The sequence below is a fragment of the Anomaloglossus baeobatrachus genome, chromosome 3 (assembly GCF_048569485.1).
Source record: "Anomaloglossus baeobatrachus isolate aAnoBae1 chromosome 3, aAnoBae1.hap1, whole genome shotgun sequence".
Taxonomy (NCBI): Eukaryota; Metazoa; Chordata; class Amphibia; order Anura; family Aromobatidae; genus Anomaloglossus; species Anomaloglossus baeobatrachus.
The window spans coordinates 594869668-594886215 of NC_134355.1; the positions used below are offsets into that span (position 1 = coordinate 594869668).

Here is a 16548-nt window from a genome sequence, read left to right on the forward strand (position 1 = left end):
ATAAATATAGGCATACAAGGCACACATTTAGACGTTTTTTACATAATAGCAAATGGTAGAATACATAGCTGCATAGTAAATGTAGACAATGCCAGCATCCACCCAAGTTAGCCAACTGTATTTGGAAGACAGTAATAGTGGAAAAACCATTTGTCAAAATTGATTTGGATCATGGAAACCAGATTACAAGGGGCCAGTGATCTGCATTTTGCAAGGTCAGCACTGCAATCCATTATGCCCTTGTGAATAAAGCTCTGCAGTTATCTTGGAGAGGATCTCATCAGCGTTACCTAAAAATGCCCCGAAACGCTGAATTCAAAAAGGGTCACCTGAAAGCGGTCAATCCGGTTATTTCGCCGCAGGATGAAATCACAAATGCCCCTAGCACATCTGCTAATATCATTCAGACAGGATTTATAGGCCAGACTGGGGATCAAGACTAAAAACAAAATCAAAAGTCATAAATAAGTCTAAAAATCTGATTAGTTTCAGGTCTTGTCCTGGACACCTTCAAAAAGGTCAGTAAGGAATATGAAGGAATCTTAACTGAAGTGCCAAGAATGGGATACTTCGCTTGAAGACATGTCCACCACACAAAAAGGTAGGGGCTATGAGCCCCTCCCCACTCCCCTGACCTGGGCCGCTGTGCAAAGTTTAATTTTTAGCAAATAAGCGTGTGGATATGAGTAAAGATTTGAGAACGACCAGCCCTCGTTTTGTCTGAATATATAAAAAAAAAAAAAAAAAAAAAAACCCCATTTCATTTCACAGGTCAAATATATTCTAACAATCCAAAAGTGGTGGAGAACACAAGCAGAACTAATTACAGAACTAATCCACACGCCAAGTGTACCTACACACCACAGATATATCTATTCCTCCGGACTCCCCCCAAAATCAGAGGATCTCGACGACTTCCACATGTAATGGATAACAGAACTGTTCTCCTTACACGGTGCAAACACGCATATCACCAGGATAACGCCTCTCCTGCTGTTTCCTAAAATATATCTTCACTCTGCAAACTGAGAATATCAAGGATTGTGAGAGTTAAATGGAATCAGTCAGAAGGTTTCTGCTATGTAATATGAAGACAGCATGCTGCAAAAGCTAAAACAGAGAATTCAGCCCCGCGTCTCTTATCTCAAAGTCTGTTTTTGTTTACCTGCAATGTTAGTTTAAGCCTCTTAGCTTTATCATTAGTGGGTCTCAGCAGTGCATGAGCTCTAGTCACTCTGCCCCTTTTTGTGATTAGCAGCTTCTGTCTATGGAAATGTACACTGAAAGCCTGATGTGGGCGGGGACAGCTCTCAGCTCTGCTACACGTGAAATTTAAAATCTTGGCTCGTGTCAAAACAGCTGTGGCCAGTAATCTAAGTGATAGATCGTTGAACTCAGAGCCTTCTTTGCCTACATTATGCTGCTCTCAGATGAGGCAGCAAAATCATGCTGACAGATTCCCTTTAAGCTAACCACTATGTAAGACGAACAAGTGTTGAGCAACAAAAAGGATTACCCATTTAGAACTTGGAGCTTATATGTGTGTGCCTGGAGACAAAGTCGATTGCAACTAGCAACCAAAATTAAACAAGTTTGCATTTTTTACCATGGTCTCATGGTAACCCTTTGGATAATCATTTGAAGCAATCATGATTTTCTTGTCGTAGTGTAGGCCTAGCCTTAGGCTGTGTTCATACAATGCATTGCTAATGCGTTTTTTTGCCACCATTTTCATAAAATGCTGTAAGCGCGTCATGTTTACATGGTTTCGGGAAACTCTCAGGAACTAATAAAAAACAAACATGGTAATCACACTTGTGAACACGTGTTCAAAGGGGATATTGACAACATTAAGTCAGCATTATCACAAGATTCACGCTCTTGCTTGTGGTTTACAGAGCGATCTCTACTGAAAAAGGGGCAGAAGGCCACATAAATTTCCTTTAAGCAGTTTTGTCAGGTTTGTTCTTTAGAAGAACACCAATTCTAAGATCGCAGGTTGCCAAGAGGTGGGGTGCTACAGAAAACTGATAACTGATAGGGTGGCACGGTGGCTCAGTGGTTAGCACTGCAGTCTTGCAGCGCTGGGGTCCTGGGTTCAAATCCCACCAAGGACACCATCTGCAAGGAGTTTGTATGTTCTCCCCGTGTTTGCGTGGGTTTCCTCCGGGTTCTCCGGTTTCCTCCCACACTCGAAAGACATACAGATAGGGACTTTAGATTGTGAGCCCCAATGGGGACAGTGTTCCTGATGTATGTAAAGCGCTGCGGAATATGTTAGCGCTATATAAAAATAAAGATTTGATTTTTGATTTTTATAGCTCTGGACGGTGTCATGACTGAGTCATTAGCCTGAACTGTATACCATGCAATGCCACTAGCAGAGCAAGCTTTGCCCCGGGGGCCTGTGCGGCGAACAGGCCCCGGGTCAGCGACTGAGAAGCCCTGGGTCAGCGACTGAGAAGCCCTTGCGCTATTTGACCAGGAAAGTGCATACTGCACAGGTAGCCGGTAATATAGTATATTTCTCGTAGCCTATGTAATTAAATATTCTGTTCTTAAGAACAGAGGATTTTTAATACACAGCCAATTGCAAACATTGCTTGTTCTTATGTTCTTAAAGGGAACCTGTCATCAGAAATTTCGCCCAAAAGCTAAAAGATTCCCCCTCTGCAGCTCCTGGGCTGCATTCTAGGAAGGTCCCTGTTATTATTGTGCCCCATGTGAGACCAAAATAAAGCCTTTATAAAGTTCTACCTTTTTGTATGCAGCTTCTGTAAATCCGTCACGGGGGCGGGCTCTCTGCCGTCCGTTATTCTGCCTCCTGGTCCTGTATGCCGCCCCCATCGCTCCTTTCCATATCTGATGCACCGCCCACTGCTCCAGCCATCCCCGCGCATGCCCAGTGCCAGTCTCACAGGACTGAGCACTGTGACCGCTGGTGACGTGTGCGCAGGCAAGTGATTATGGACGGGACTGTGACTGTTATCAGCAAGTACCCGGCCATAATCTCTTGAGCGCGCAAACCTCTCCAGCGGTCACACTGAGCTCAGTGTAGATGCTAGACTGTATGGGCTGCTTCCAGGGATGACGTCCCTTTGTCATGTGATAGGGGCGTGTTCGAAATACTATCACATGACAAAGGGACGTCATCCCTGGAAGCAGCCCATACAGTCTAGCATCTACACTGAGCACAGTGTGACGCTGGAGAGGTTTGCGCGCTCAAGAGATTATGGCCGGGTACTTGCTGATAACAATCACAGCCCCGTCCATAATCACTTGCCTGCGCACACGTCACCAGCGGTCAAACTGCTCAGTCCTGTGAGACTGGCACTGGGCATGCGCGGGGATGGCTGGAGCAGTGGGCGGGGCATCAGATATGGAAAGGAGCGATGGGGGCGGCATACAGGACCAGGAGGCAGAATAACGGACGGCAGAGAGCCCGCCCCCGTGACGGATTTACAGAAGCTGCATACAAAAAGGTAGAACTTTATAAAGGCTTTATTTTGGTCTCACATGGGGCACAATAATAACAGGGACCTTCCTAGAATGCAGCCCAGGAGCTGCAGAGGGGGAATCTTTTAGCTTTTGGGCGAAATTTCTGATGACAGGTTCCCTTTAAAACCACTTTGCAAATTAAATAATTTATGAACACGAGACAGCCCCTAACTGGGTCCCGGCTGACATTCTCTCCTCACTTTTCTGCTGATAAAACTTCAATTACTCCTTTTATTGACTTGAAAATGCAATATTCAGAGAAAACTCATGAAAGACAGGTGGGAATAAAGCCTGTCTGCATAGAGGTGTCCCCCCCCCACCTACTTGAGCTTAGGTAACCAGCAATCCCCGAGCCATCAAACTGGAGGTGGTTTAGTTTACAAATTGTGTTTCCTTCCCCCTCACTTTGAATGGCTGCCCCCGGTTTTTTTCAGCATGACTCCATACCGACACTCCGAACATCAGGAGGAGGAAATCTATGTCAGAATGGAGTCCTATCTCAATCAGGGGCCATTCATTGTCCCAGCTGAGAGATGCCACATTGTACTCCTTTCCTGCTGCCACCAGATGTTTCCTGTTACCAAGATAACCCCTCATCTGTTACTTGCAACTTACTAACTCCCATTCTTTACTACTGGTTATATTTCTGTGCTCACCCCCCAACAGATACATGTAGAGGGGCTGCTGTCAGCTGAGAGTCGCCTAGCAGAGGCTTCTTACTGCATTCAATTGTATGCAGATCTGTCCAGAAGAGTGCCAGGACAGGGGCAGAGGGGCACTCCTACTCCTCCGCTCTCTGCTCCGGCACGCAGTGGCACGATGATGTCATCATTCTGCTGACCTCACCAAGAGGCCCGAAGATAAGTGCCCTACGGAGCCCAAGATTGTAGGGGCCTTTATTGTAGATGAAGGGTGTTATTGTGAGGGCTCCAGTATGGTGGAGGCAGTGTGTAGATGGGGGAAGTAGGAAGGGGGCACTATAGAGAAGGGAGCATGGTGGCAAGGATAGCATGGATAAGTAATAGCCTAGGAGGGAAAGTATGGAGAAGTAGGAGTGTGGTGAGGACATTATGGAGAAGTGAGAGCTTGGTAGCTTAGGGGGGATAGTATGGAGAAGTAGGAGTGTGGTGGGGACACAGAGCATGAGTGGGTGGATAATATGGAGACGTAGGATCTTGGATGGTGGGGATAATATGGATAAGTAGGAGTGTGGTGGGGGCACAGAGCTTGGGAGGTTACATATTATGGAAACGTAGGATCTTGGATGGTGGGGAAAGTATGGAGAAGTAGGAATGTGATAGGGGCACAGAGCTTGGGTTGGGAGTGTGGAGGGCATAATATGGAGAAGTAGGAGCTTGGACAGGGTGGGGGGGGGGGCAGTATGGAAAACTAGGAGCCTGGTGGGGATAGTATGGAGAAATGGAAGTGTGGCTTTTTATAGTAGATGAGGGGTGATAGTGTGAGGGCACACTATGGTGGAGGCAATGTGCAGATGGGGAAAGTGTGAGGGCACAGAATAGAGTGGCACCAGCATTGGGAAACAAAATGGAGACGCATGACTGGAGGTGGGGGATAAATTAGAGACTTAGGAGGGAACACTATGGTGGAGGCAGTGTGCAGAAGGGGAAAATGTAAAGGGCACAGTAAAAAAAAAAAAAAAAAAAAAGTGGGAGCATGGGGTAAAGGACAGTATACAGAAGTAGGAACGTAGGGGGAAAGTTTGCAGAGGTCAGTTTGAAGAGGTGGCCAATTTTTAATGAGTAGGGGGCCAAAGATGACACTGGTAAAAAAAAACAAACAAAAAAAAAAGGAATGCAAACATGGCATTTTCATTCACTAACAGCAAACTATCCTTTGGAAAATGGTAAGTAATTAAAGCAAAATATGTTAGAAAGTGGTGATTCATTTATAGGGAACATAAAACCGGTAAGCCCCGGATTAATAGCTATCCGTCAAGAAATGAGTGCCAATAAGTCCTCGTCCGGGGCGGCCTGTGTACTCTGGATGCACACAGGCTCGGCCTCATCACTACTTTGTTCCATTTCTGTACAGGGAGCAAAACTAAACAAAACCGCCATTAACTCCCGATATTAATTCCAGTCTGCTTCCCAGCTCAGCCTGGCACGGCCAGTGTTTCCACAGCTCCCAGCTCTGACGACTCTCGTCACCGACTAGGAAATTCTCGGAAGCTGCCCAGAAGTCGGGAGCGTTCATCATACGGTAAATCTTATCACTTGCCATGAAATGTGGAGACTGTGGTGTTGAACAATACTACCGTAGTACAACTTCCCAGTAGCAGCTCTCCATTACTGTGACCTGTAAAAGCAGAAAGCTCTTAATCCCGAAAGACAGACGCAAAACGTGCTTAACCCCTTCCCTGTGCCTCCTAATCCTGAAAGGAGGTTTAACTTCACATTCACTTCCTGTGAACAACCAGTTGCCAAAATCTCGGGAGCCTGTGACCCAGCGTTGTTCCAAGTGTCGCCGGTCTGGCTACAAGTACCGGAGTGTGGCCGTAGTAATGTCTTGTGCTGCCATATAATAACCTGGGAGGAGGCGCCGCACCTTGTGCCGGTATGACTGCAGATCACGCAGACTTGTGCTCGGCAGATGTAGCAGAGCAGGATTTGTCTTATGGCTTTCATATCAACTGCACGACTGTCGAGCTGGGGCCTAAGCTTTTGGGTGGTTTTCTAATTTTGCCTATCACCACCCTCTCGGGACCCAATTATTTTTTAACCATTCCTTAAAGATGGGTTCTTGTTCCTTTTCCATTTATTATGGTGAAAAAGGTGAAAAGAGAAGGTACTGCCCTCAAATGTTCCACAGGAGAAGCCCGCCTGACCGGCAGCCCACAACAGTCCCAAAGAAGCCGCCGGCCTAAGCAGGAGCCCACATCAGGGTCAAAGAAGCCACCAGCCTGAACGGAGGCCCATATCAGTGCCAAAGAAGCCACCGGCCTGAACGGAGGCCCATATCAGGGCCAAAGAAGCCACCGGCCTGAACGGAGGCCCATACCAGGGCCAAAGACGCCGCAGGTCTGACCAGCAGCTCACATCAGGGCCAAAGAAGCTGCCGGCCTGACCAGCAGGCGACATCAGTGCCAAAGAAGCCACAGGCCTGATCAGCAGCCCATATCAATGATAAAGAACCTGCCAGCCTGACCGGCAGCCCACATCAGCGCCACAGAAGCCGCCTGCCTCACTGGTAGCCTAATGCAGGGTCACAGAAGCCGCCTGACTGACTTGCCCATATCGGTGCTACAAAAAATGCCTACCTGATCACAGCGGTGCCATAGAAGCCACCCAACTGACCAGCTGCAAAAAGCAGTGCCACAAAAGTCGCCCACCAAACAGGTTGCCAATAACAATACCACAAAAGCTGCCCGCAAGACTGTGGAGCCAGGAAAGCTGACAGGCTGCTATGGGTAACTGCTCCACTTTATCATATACGCAGTATGTAGTAAATACCTCTCATGGGATGGAGACAACATAGGTTTGGATGTAAAGATGCCAGAAGAGAACAATGGGTTAAAACCTGCACCGCCTGGACGAATGGTGCTGTAAAATGGATGAAGCCAAAGACTCGTTTAGCTAAAGTGTGGTGCCAACGCGTTTCAAAGTTTCACACTTCTTCCCCAGGAGAAAGCAGTGACTGAAAGCGAGCTGTGAAATTTGTTGACAAACGACATTTTATACACACAGACAAACATATACACACACGTCATAGACTTCATCCATTATACAGCTCCCATGGTCCAGGCAGCGCAGGTTTTAACCCTTCCTTCTCCTTTTTGGCATCTTTGTATCCTTGTGGTCCGCAGCAGCCTTTCTCTGGGGTTGTGTGACACGACCCTGACCAGGTGAGCGTCTCTCCTATTTACGCGGATTAGACCCCATTGCGCTATCGCCTCTCCAGTTTTCGTCTCACTAGGTTTAGAAGTACACACTTCAATACATATAACCCCAGCTTTTGTGAAAATTGCCCCTCAGCCCGCCCCGACAGACACGCTGGGAGTTGTAGTTCTAGAACAGCTGCGTTGCTATGTAACTTAACGAGTTAAACAGCTCATCCAGCACGTAGCCCATAGAAGACAATAGGCTGAAAACAACAGTTGTTTCTGTCTGAATGCCTTTAACTCTTTAGTTGCTGTACAGAACAATGGCAATAGTCTGACATTGTCCCCAGAGCATTTCGCCTTCATGAAGGACACCGCTCACCCACAAAGCACTTGAGGGACTACGGTGAAGAAGGCTTTCCACGGGTTATAAGTGTCCATAAATCTCAAGAGCAACTTACTGAACCAGTGTTTGAAGAAGTTTGGCAGATCCATGCTGTCGGGCGCCTGTCCTCTCTGAACGCTCGCTCTTCTCTGGAGCACAGCCGAAAACGTCCTGGCCCTGGGGTGGGGGAGAACAGTCACATGACCTGGCCCTTCCTACGGAAACACAGACAATTCTCCAGCCTCTCCTGCCTCGGTCTTAACCCTAAGGACACCAATTCATCACTGACATGAACCTCCCCTTTTCCTGGTGTAAGACTTCCCATTGTAGAAGATTAAGCGAATCAAACTGAAAACGAGTTATCGAAAAATACAAGAAACCTGAAAAGGATTTAAAGATTCCCGACATTTAAGAACGACAGAAATCCACAGCAGCTCAACAATAAGGAGACTCCACAAGAGAAGGTTTGGATGTAGGGAATGCATAGTAATGAAAACATTGCTCGGATTCATTGTTACATTCGGTCCTTTCTTTTTGCTCGTTTTTCTTTTACACTTTTGCGTCTTTTTCAGTCTATTATAAATGTGTTTATTATTTATTTCTTTTTTCCATTCTTCGATGTGGGTGTGCTCTGGCGTTACCAAACATTTTCAGCCGATTTATCACTTTTGACCTTAAAAAAAAAACAAACCTAATTTTGGCGCAAACCTACTCCGATCCCAGCGTTTGCACCTGAAAACTTGTTGCATATTGTGACATTTTAGAGGAAAATGTTATTTTAAAAAATAAAATATTTCACAACAAAATGTTTTATTTTGTGCTAAATCTGTGAACTACAAGTGCCCTTTTGAAGAATTTAAAAAAAGGGGAAGTAAAAGGCGATGTTCCAGGCGGTGTCACACAATCCAAGGCGAGGTAAAAAATTATGCAAAATACAACGCGTTTCGATGGCGTTCTGCCGTCTTCATCAGGGAACATGTGGGCACCTGATGAAGGCGGGACAGCCCTGAAACACATGGCGTTTTAAATAATAACTTTGTACTTCCACTTGGATTGTGTAACAGCGCCTGGAACATCGGCTTTTACTTCTTTTCTTTTTTCAGTTCACACAGTTGTTTGATTGGAATGGCGAAGGAGTGCTGCACTCCAAACCAAACTTTAGGCCTCTTTCACACATCCGTGTTACCAGTACGTGACGTCCGTTTTCACACGTACTGGAGACATTGACACAGAAACCCATTAAATTCAATGGGTTTGTGCACATGTCCATGTTTTCCCACAGACAGTGTGTCCTTGTGGAACACACGCATGTCTGTGTGCCATATGGTAACATGTCCGGTACTTGTCAGTGTGACAATGAAACGGAGAAAATCCAGGTCACATAAAACTAAAGAATTTTTATACTTACCGTATTTTCCGGCATATAAAAGACAACTGGGCGTATAAGACGACCCCCAACTTTTCCAGTTAAAATATAGAGTTTCGGATATATCTTATATACTCAAGTATAAGAAGACCTGAGTATTGTGCCCATTGTTTAGTAATGCCCCCTGCAGTAATGTCCCCATCGTTTAGTAATGTCCCCTGCAGTAATGTCCCCATCGTTTAGCAATGTCCCCTGCAGTAATGTCCCCATTGTTTAGTAATGTCCCCTGCAGTAATGTCCCCATTGTTTAGCAATGTCCCCTGCAGTAATGTCCCCATTGTTTAGCAATGTCCCCTGCAGTAATGTCCCCATTGTTTAGTAATGTCCCCTGCAGTAATGTCCCCATTGTTTAGCAATGTCCCCTGCAGTAATGTCCCCATTGTTTAGCACTGTCCCCTGCAGTAATGAGCCCATTGTTTAGTAATGCCCCCTGCAGTAATGTCCCCATTGTTTAGCAATGTGCCCTGCAGTAATGAGCCCATTGTTTAGCAATGTCCCCTGCAGTAATGAGCACATTGTTTAGTGATGTCCTCCTACTGGTCACCTTGTCCCCTATTATGCCGTGGTTTACACTTAATAAAAGATATTCACACCTCTCCTACGTTCCCGCGGTACCTCTAGCTCTTTCTTGCAGTCCGCAGGCACACAGACTCCTCTCTGATAGCGTCCGGCCGATGCACGGAGAGGCTGTTGCAGGATGTCGCCATGGCTTTACTGCAGTTGAATGCTTTACAGCGCCACAAAGCATTCAACTGCTGTAAAGTGCTAACAACAGCTGCAGCCCTGTGTATTGGACGCAATCATGGAGGAGTGCTTCTTGTGGACCGGAGGCACATAGACCCCTCCATGATCGTGTCCGGTGCACGGGGCCCGCTGCTGCTGTCAGTGCACTTTACTGCAGAAGTTGAATGCTTTGGGGAGCTTTAAAGCATTCAACTGCAGTAACGCCATGACAGCATCCTGCAGCGCCCGCTCCGTGCATCGGACGCTATTATGGAGGGGTCTATGTGCCTGCAGACTGCAAGAAGCAGCTGGAGGCACTGCGGGAATGGAGGAGAGGTGAGAGAGTATCTTTTATTGTGTGTAAACAACTGCAGTAAAGGCATGACGTCACCGTGCACCGCTGTATAAGACGACCCCCAACTCTTGAGAAGATTTTCAGGGGTTAAAAACTTGTCTTATATGCTGGAAAATATGGTACCTGTCTCCAGCGCTGCTTGCTCTGCTGTTACTTTAGGGCCTGCTTAGTAAGATTATTACATATTCACAGTACTCGCCATGGACCCGCCAGAGACAGGAGCGCCAGACACCGCAGCGCCAGACACCGCAGCGCCAGACACCGCAGCGCCAGACACCGCAGCGCCAGACACAGGGGTATGGGAAAGCGGTCCCCATAACCTGTCAAGGTGGTGGGAAAGTATATAAGTCCCCTCACCACTGACAGACTGGTTTGTCAGGTCTCCGTAAGGAGAATAGTCTTCCCCCGTGATCCCCACAAAGCTTCTCATAAGCCAGATCAGCTACCCACACTTTGCACTGACGAGGGGCAATCACCCCGAAACACAATGTCTGCAAATTGGGATTCTGATCTGGCATATATCATAGGTCATATGAAAAGGCTTGTTAAAAGGCCACTTATGACTTTTAGGATTGCTACTTCCAATAGGTGGCTCTAGAGTTTGTCTCCTTTCCTGGAGAGACAATTTGAGAGACAGGGAAGTATATCAGCTCATGTTGTCCGTGTACTGTCTGGCTGTCACATGGATAGCACAGGGACAGCACATGAAACACACGGACACACAAGCACCCCTACACCACGGACCATGAAACACGTGTGTTTTATACGGAAGTGTGAAGGAGGCCTTAATCAGAGTTGCGCCTGCATGTGCGCAGCTCCATCAGGAGAGGACTTCTAATTACAGCTTCCTCATACGGGTCTATGCGGGGTTCACAGAAGAAAGCGGGTCTCATTTCTTTTTTATATTTTGAAGAATTTGGAGAAAAAAAAAAAAAAGACGAAAAAAATTGAATAAAAGAAATAATCCCCAATGCATATTTAATAGCATTTTGTAACCTAGGACATGGCCCAGAAGAGGTCAGAAGCACAACCTATTAGACAGCCCAGCAGCTACTATAGATGACAAACGTTTAGAAAAACTTAACTTGAGAAGTAGAAGGGGGTAAGAGGAGACCAGGCCACAGGACGCTGACCTCCAGGAGGCCGAGCACCACAGGCTGGAGGGAGACTTGTGTAAACTTGCAGATGGCAGCCCGGCTGCACATGGCCTGGGGGACGCCACAGATCAGTCACAGCCATTCTCTGCTTCCACATTGCCTGAATCCTAACCTAATGCTAATTTACATAGCTTATTTGCATGAAGTCAACCAAGTGCACAGCTGGCATGTGCAGGGCCACACAGATGTGATAACACTTCAGTGATTCCCTCCGCTAATACAATCTGTGTCTAGCTAGAACCAATGACTAAGGGGTACTTCTCACACAGCGAGATCGCTGCCCAGTCACGGTTTTTGTGACGCACCAGTGACCTCATTAGCGATCTCGCTGTGTGTGACACTGAGCAGCGATCTGGCCCCTGCTGTGAAATCGCTGCTCGTTACACACAATGCTGGTTCATTTTTTGCTCGTTGCTCTCCCGCTGTGAAGCACACATCGCTGTGTTTGACAGCAAGAGCAACAACTGAATGTTCAGGGAGCTGGCGTCTGGAAGCCTGCGGTAAGCTGTAACCAAGGTAAATATCGGGTAACCAAGCGAAGCCCTTTGCTTGGTTACCCGATATTTACCTTGGTTACCAGCGTCCGCCGCGCTCAGGCTGTCAGTGTCGACTCCCTGCTCAAGTAGCCGGAGTACACATCGGGTAAATAAGCAAAGCGGTTTGCTTATTAACCTGATGTGTACTCTGGCTAGGAGTACAGGGAGCCAAGCGCTAAGCGGTGTGCGCTGGTAACCAAGGTCAATATCGGGTAACCAAGCGCTTGGTTACCCGATATTTACCTTAGTTACCAAGCGCAGCATCGCTTCCACGCGTCGCTGCTGGCTGGGGGCTGGTCATTGGTGAGATCTGCCTGATTGACAGCTCACCAGTGACCATGTAGCGACGCACCAGCAATCCTGACCAGGTCAGATCGCTGGTGGGATCGCTGGTGCATCGCTAAAGTGTGACGGTACCCTAATTCTTTAAGGACCAGACATTTCTGTTCGGGCTGCCTTTATTCTGAACGATAGTATAAAAGATAAAGTCTGGCTCAGACTGTCATAGACTAGGCGCTCTGGGTAAATAGTAGTACAAAATATAAGTAAAACCCACGCACTCAAATTGATGAAGAGAGGGAGAATATATGCAAAAGTGTTTTTTTATTGACAAACTGCAAAAATGTGAACCCTAAACAGAAGCAACACCCGACGTTTCAGTTTTGACACCTTTTTCAAGGCTGCTGCTCAATGGCAAAGATGCTAGGAATCACAGGTCACCTGGAAAACCATCACAGAGAAACAAGATGAGGGCATCACATATTGCAGCAAATGTCATCAAGGGAGAGGTGGGAGGCTGTGCTAGAGCAGAGGATGGCTGAAGGAGACGCCTGATGAGTACCGGACGTGCTGGAACAGCAGTGGGGGTGCAGGGGCGGACCGCACACAGGTCCTGCAGCAAAGTGAACTGTTTGTATAATACTTATGCTAATTCTAACAGAGTAAGAGGATAACTATGACTATATGATCTGCTCCAGTGCAACTGTCACTCAACACGCTGCTGATTTTATAAAACTTTACTTTTTTGGATTTCAAAACCTACACATCCGAGCTGCCGACTACAGGTACAGTGCCTTGCAAAAGTATTCGGCCCCCTTGAACTTTTCAACCTTTTCCCACATTTCAGGCTTCAAACAAAGATAACACATTTTAATTTTTTGTTGAAGAATCAACAAGTGGGGCACAATTGTGAAGTTAAACGAAATTTATTGCTTAGGTTAAACTTTTGTAAAAAAAATAAAAAACTGAAAAGTGGGCCGTGCAATATTATTCGTCCCCTTTACTTTCAGTGCAGCAAACTCACTCCAGAAGTTCATAGAGGATCTCAGAATGATCCAATGTTGTCCTAAATGACTGATGATGATAAATATAAGCCACCTCTGTGTAATCAAGTCTCAGTATAAATGCACCTGCTCTGTGATAGTCTCAGTGTTCTGTTTACAGCACAAAAAGCATCATGAAGACCAAGGAACACAACAGGCAGGTCCGTGATACTGTTGTGGAGAAGTTTAAAGCCAGATTTGGATGCAAAAAGATATCCAAAACTTTAAACATCCCAAGGAGCACTGTGCAAGTGATCATATTGAAACGGAAGGAGTATCATACCGCTCCAAATTTACCAAGACCCGGCTGTCCATCCAAACTTTCATCTCAAACAAGGAGAAGACTGATCAGAGATGCAGCCAAGAGGCCCATGATCACTCTGGATGAACTGCAGAGATCTACAGCTGAGGTGGAGAGTCTGGCCATAGGACAACAATCAGTCGTACACCGCACAAATCTGGCCTTTATGGAAGAGTGGCAAGAAGAAAGCCATTTCTAAAAGATATCCATAAAAAGTGTAATTTCAAGTTTGGACCTTGGAGACACACCAAACATGTGGAAGAAGGTGCTCTGGTCAGATGAAACCAAAATCGAACTTTTTGGCCACAATGCCAAACTATATGTTTGGCGTAAAAGCAACACAGCTCATCACCCTGAACACACCATCCCCACTGTCAAACATGGTGGTGGCAGAATCATGGTTTGGGCCTGCTTTTCTTCAGCAGGGACAGGGAAGATGGTTAAAATTGATGGGAAAAAGGATGGAGCCAAATACAGGACCGTTGAAAAGTTCAAGGGGGGCGAATACTTTCGCAAGGCACTGTATGTAGAGAATCAGCCTGATAGTATAGCACTGGCTTTAGGTTATATACAAAAATCCTGGTGATTGGTTCGCTTTAAACGTCTTTGGGGGAGGCAAGTGCGCACAGTCTCCTGAAAGCCCTCCATAGAACCTTATGAGCACTAATTGTGTCAGAGTCTTCCTCAGTAATAGGAAAGTCTGCATTCATTAAAGGGGTGACCAGACATCACTGCGGCAGCCCCAGTCTTCCTGAGTGACTGGGCTGTGGGTGTCGTTTCACTGCTAGTCACAGCCAAGTCACTCAGGGAGACTGGGACTGGCTGTGATGATGTCGGGTCAACTGCAAGTTGACGTGACAGCACTGGATCCCAGAGTTCCTGGAGTCCCGGGTGGGGGGGGGGTCACTTCATGGGGATAAACAGACCACAATAGCAACGCTTAGAAGTAGAATTGGCTGATCAAGGTATTTAGAAAAAGCCATCCCTATCAGTCTTACAGAGAGGTGGCCTCTAATGCTGAGTAGTGAACCACCTCATTTCATACAGATGTTACCCTAAAATTGAGTAGATTCAAAAAGCGTCTTATTCTCATGTGTTCTGTACATTTATGAATAAAACGATGGTTTCTCTATAAATAGCAAAACAATAACAAAAAAACCCTCTACACACCAGCGAAACTCTCAGGTTGTGTCATTCTCATATTTCTAATTTCAGTGCGAGCAAAGAGAAACCCCGGCAATTTCAGAGGAAACCAAAGACTCATGGGTTTCCTGCCACCGATACCAGGTCAGGGGGTGGAATTAATAACGGATTTTGGTTTATAAATTGAGGCAGACATACACGATTTCTAGGGTATAAGACAAAGCCGATCCAACAATGGCACTCCCATTCATGAGAATCTTACAATCACCCGATAAAAGGAAGAAATAAGGGGTTTCCCAATCCAGGGCCCGATTTATCAAACACCGACACTATTGTCCACAGAAAACAATGCCAAATTATTCTTCATTGTGCAAATATTTATTCTCGATAAATATAGCCTTCTGTTTTAAAATGGAGCCACACGATTACATCATTTATGGAGAATAGTGGGTAATGTTTCTCTATGTGGAGACCGCAAGCTAAATAAGAGGTCTTATAGGCCGGGCAATGCTCCCTAGGGAGACACAAATGCACGTAAATTATCCTTCACAAGAAAATAACTCGTCTTTAGTGCCCCCTATTGGTGGTATAGAGCGCTTGTTTTGTAGGGGGGGGAGGGGGAGGAGGCTCCGCTGAAGAATAGGCAGCATGAAACCTGTTTGTGGTATAAGTGCTGGTAATGTCTAGCCGTAGGAGATACCTAATCTGTTAATTAAGGAGGACTTTTAGATAATTACAGTCTTAAGATACAGCTGCTTGACAATTGCAGGGGAAGACCGCGAGGATATGAAAAAGTAACAATTGTACAATACTGCTCAAACGCAACGGCGACCACTTGTCATGACTCCGGCTGGAAGATGGTGCGTGTGTAAGCACTATGGAGTAAAGCCACTAACGGGACGGTCTATATGTATAGTGCCGATGTTTTTATACTTTTAAAGGTGTTGTATCAACTGCTTTTCTTCAGGAGGACACCGCTCTTGGCTTTCTGCCTGCCGGGGGCGGCGTGCTCCTGAAGATTGACAGTTCGGCCTGGTGGTATCACTGACGTTTAGGCTGCTTTCACACCTCCGGTTTTTCCTGTGCGGCACACTCCGGCACTTTGCAGGAAAATCGCAACCGTTTTTTTTTTGCTGCCGGTTGCGATTTTCCTGCATAGACTTTAATTAGTGCCGCATGGCCTTGCGTTCCATCCGGTTTTTGCCGCATGCGGCAGATTTAGCCGATGCGGCGGCCGGATGGAACGTTGCCTGGCACGTTTTTTCGTGCGGCAAAAAAAACCGCATCGCGCCGCATTCGGCCGATGCGGCGCATTTTTCAATGCATGCCTATGGCGGCCAGATGCGGCAATAACCGCATCCGGCCGCCGCATGCGGTTTTTGCCACTGCGCATGCTCAGTAGCATGCCGCAAGCGGCAAAAACCGGACGGGCCGCACAGGAAAAACTTATGCAAAGGATGCGGTGTTTTCACCGCATCCGTTGCATAGCTTGCACAGCCGGATTGAGCCGCAGAGCTCAAGCCGGATGTGTGAAAGCAGCCTTACTGAGCACTTTACCATGGTGCGTGGAAGAAGAGCAGGGACACAGAGGGGAGATCCAGAGCGGCGAGAGCCTTCTAGTGTCACACTCTCCTTACCGACCACTGAGGACTGCCGTGTGGCCGGTAACCTAGGCAGCGGGCTGTAAACTAAAGAATACAAAATCCCTCCATTCTTGAGAGCAAAAAGGATTTTTACTAAGTAAATTGCAAGGTTGGTTTGCTCTTCATTGCCTGCGGTCGCCTCATCAGAAGGAGCGGTACATGAGCAGTGAGCTACTGATGAGCTTGACCGTTGATGTGCGCATGCGCCGGTTGATATTACC

At 46.7% G+C, this 16548-nt stretch overlaps 1 protein-coding gene across 5 annotated transcripts in view; it reads right to left on the reverse strand.

Annotated features, from left to right (window-relative positions):
• The window catches only part of NCK1 (NCK adaptor protein 1), a 164130-nt gene that overhangs the window by 39542 nt on the left and 108040 nt on the right, over positions 1 to 16548 (reverse strand). Inside the window, exon 1 of one of the 5 annotated variants that reach the window (XM_075341030.1) lies at positions 7798 to 7873. The exons of the other annotated variants lie outside the window; for them this stretch is intronic. Coding sequence (XP_075197145.1) covers positions 7798 to 7831 — 34 coding nt within the window. The 5' untranslated portion in view covers positions 7832 to 7873. Of the gene's footprint in view, positions 1 to 7797; positions 7874 to 16548 lie in introns of those variants that run through there. 5 annotated transcript variants of the gene reach the window in all.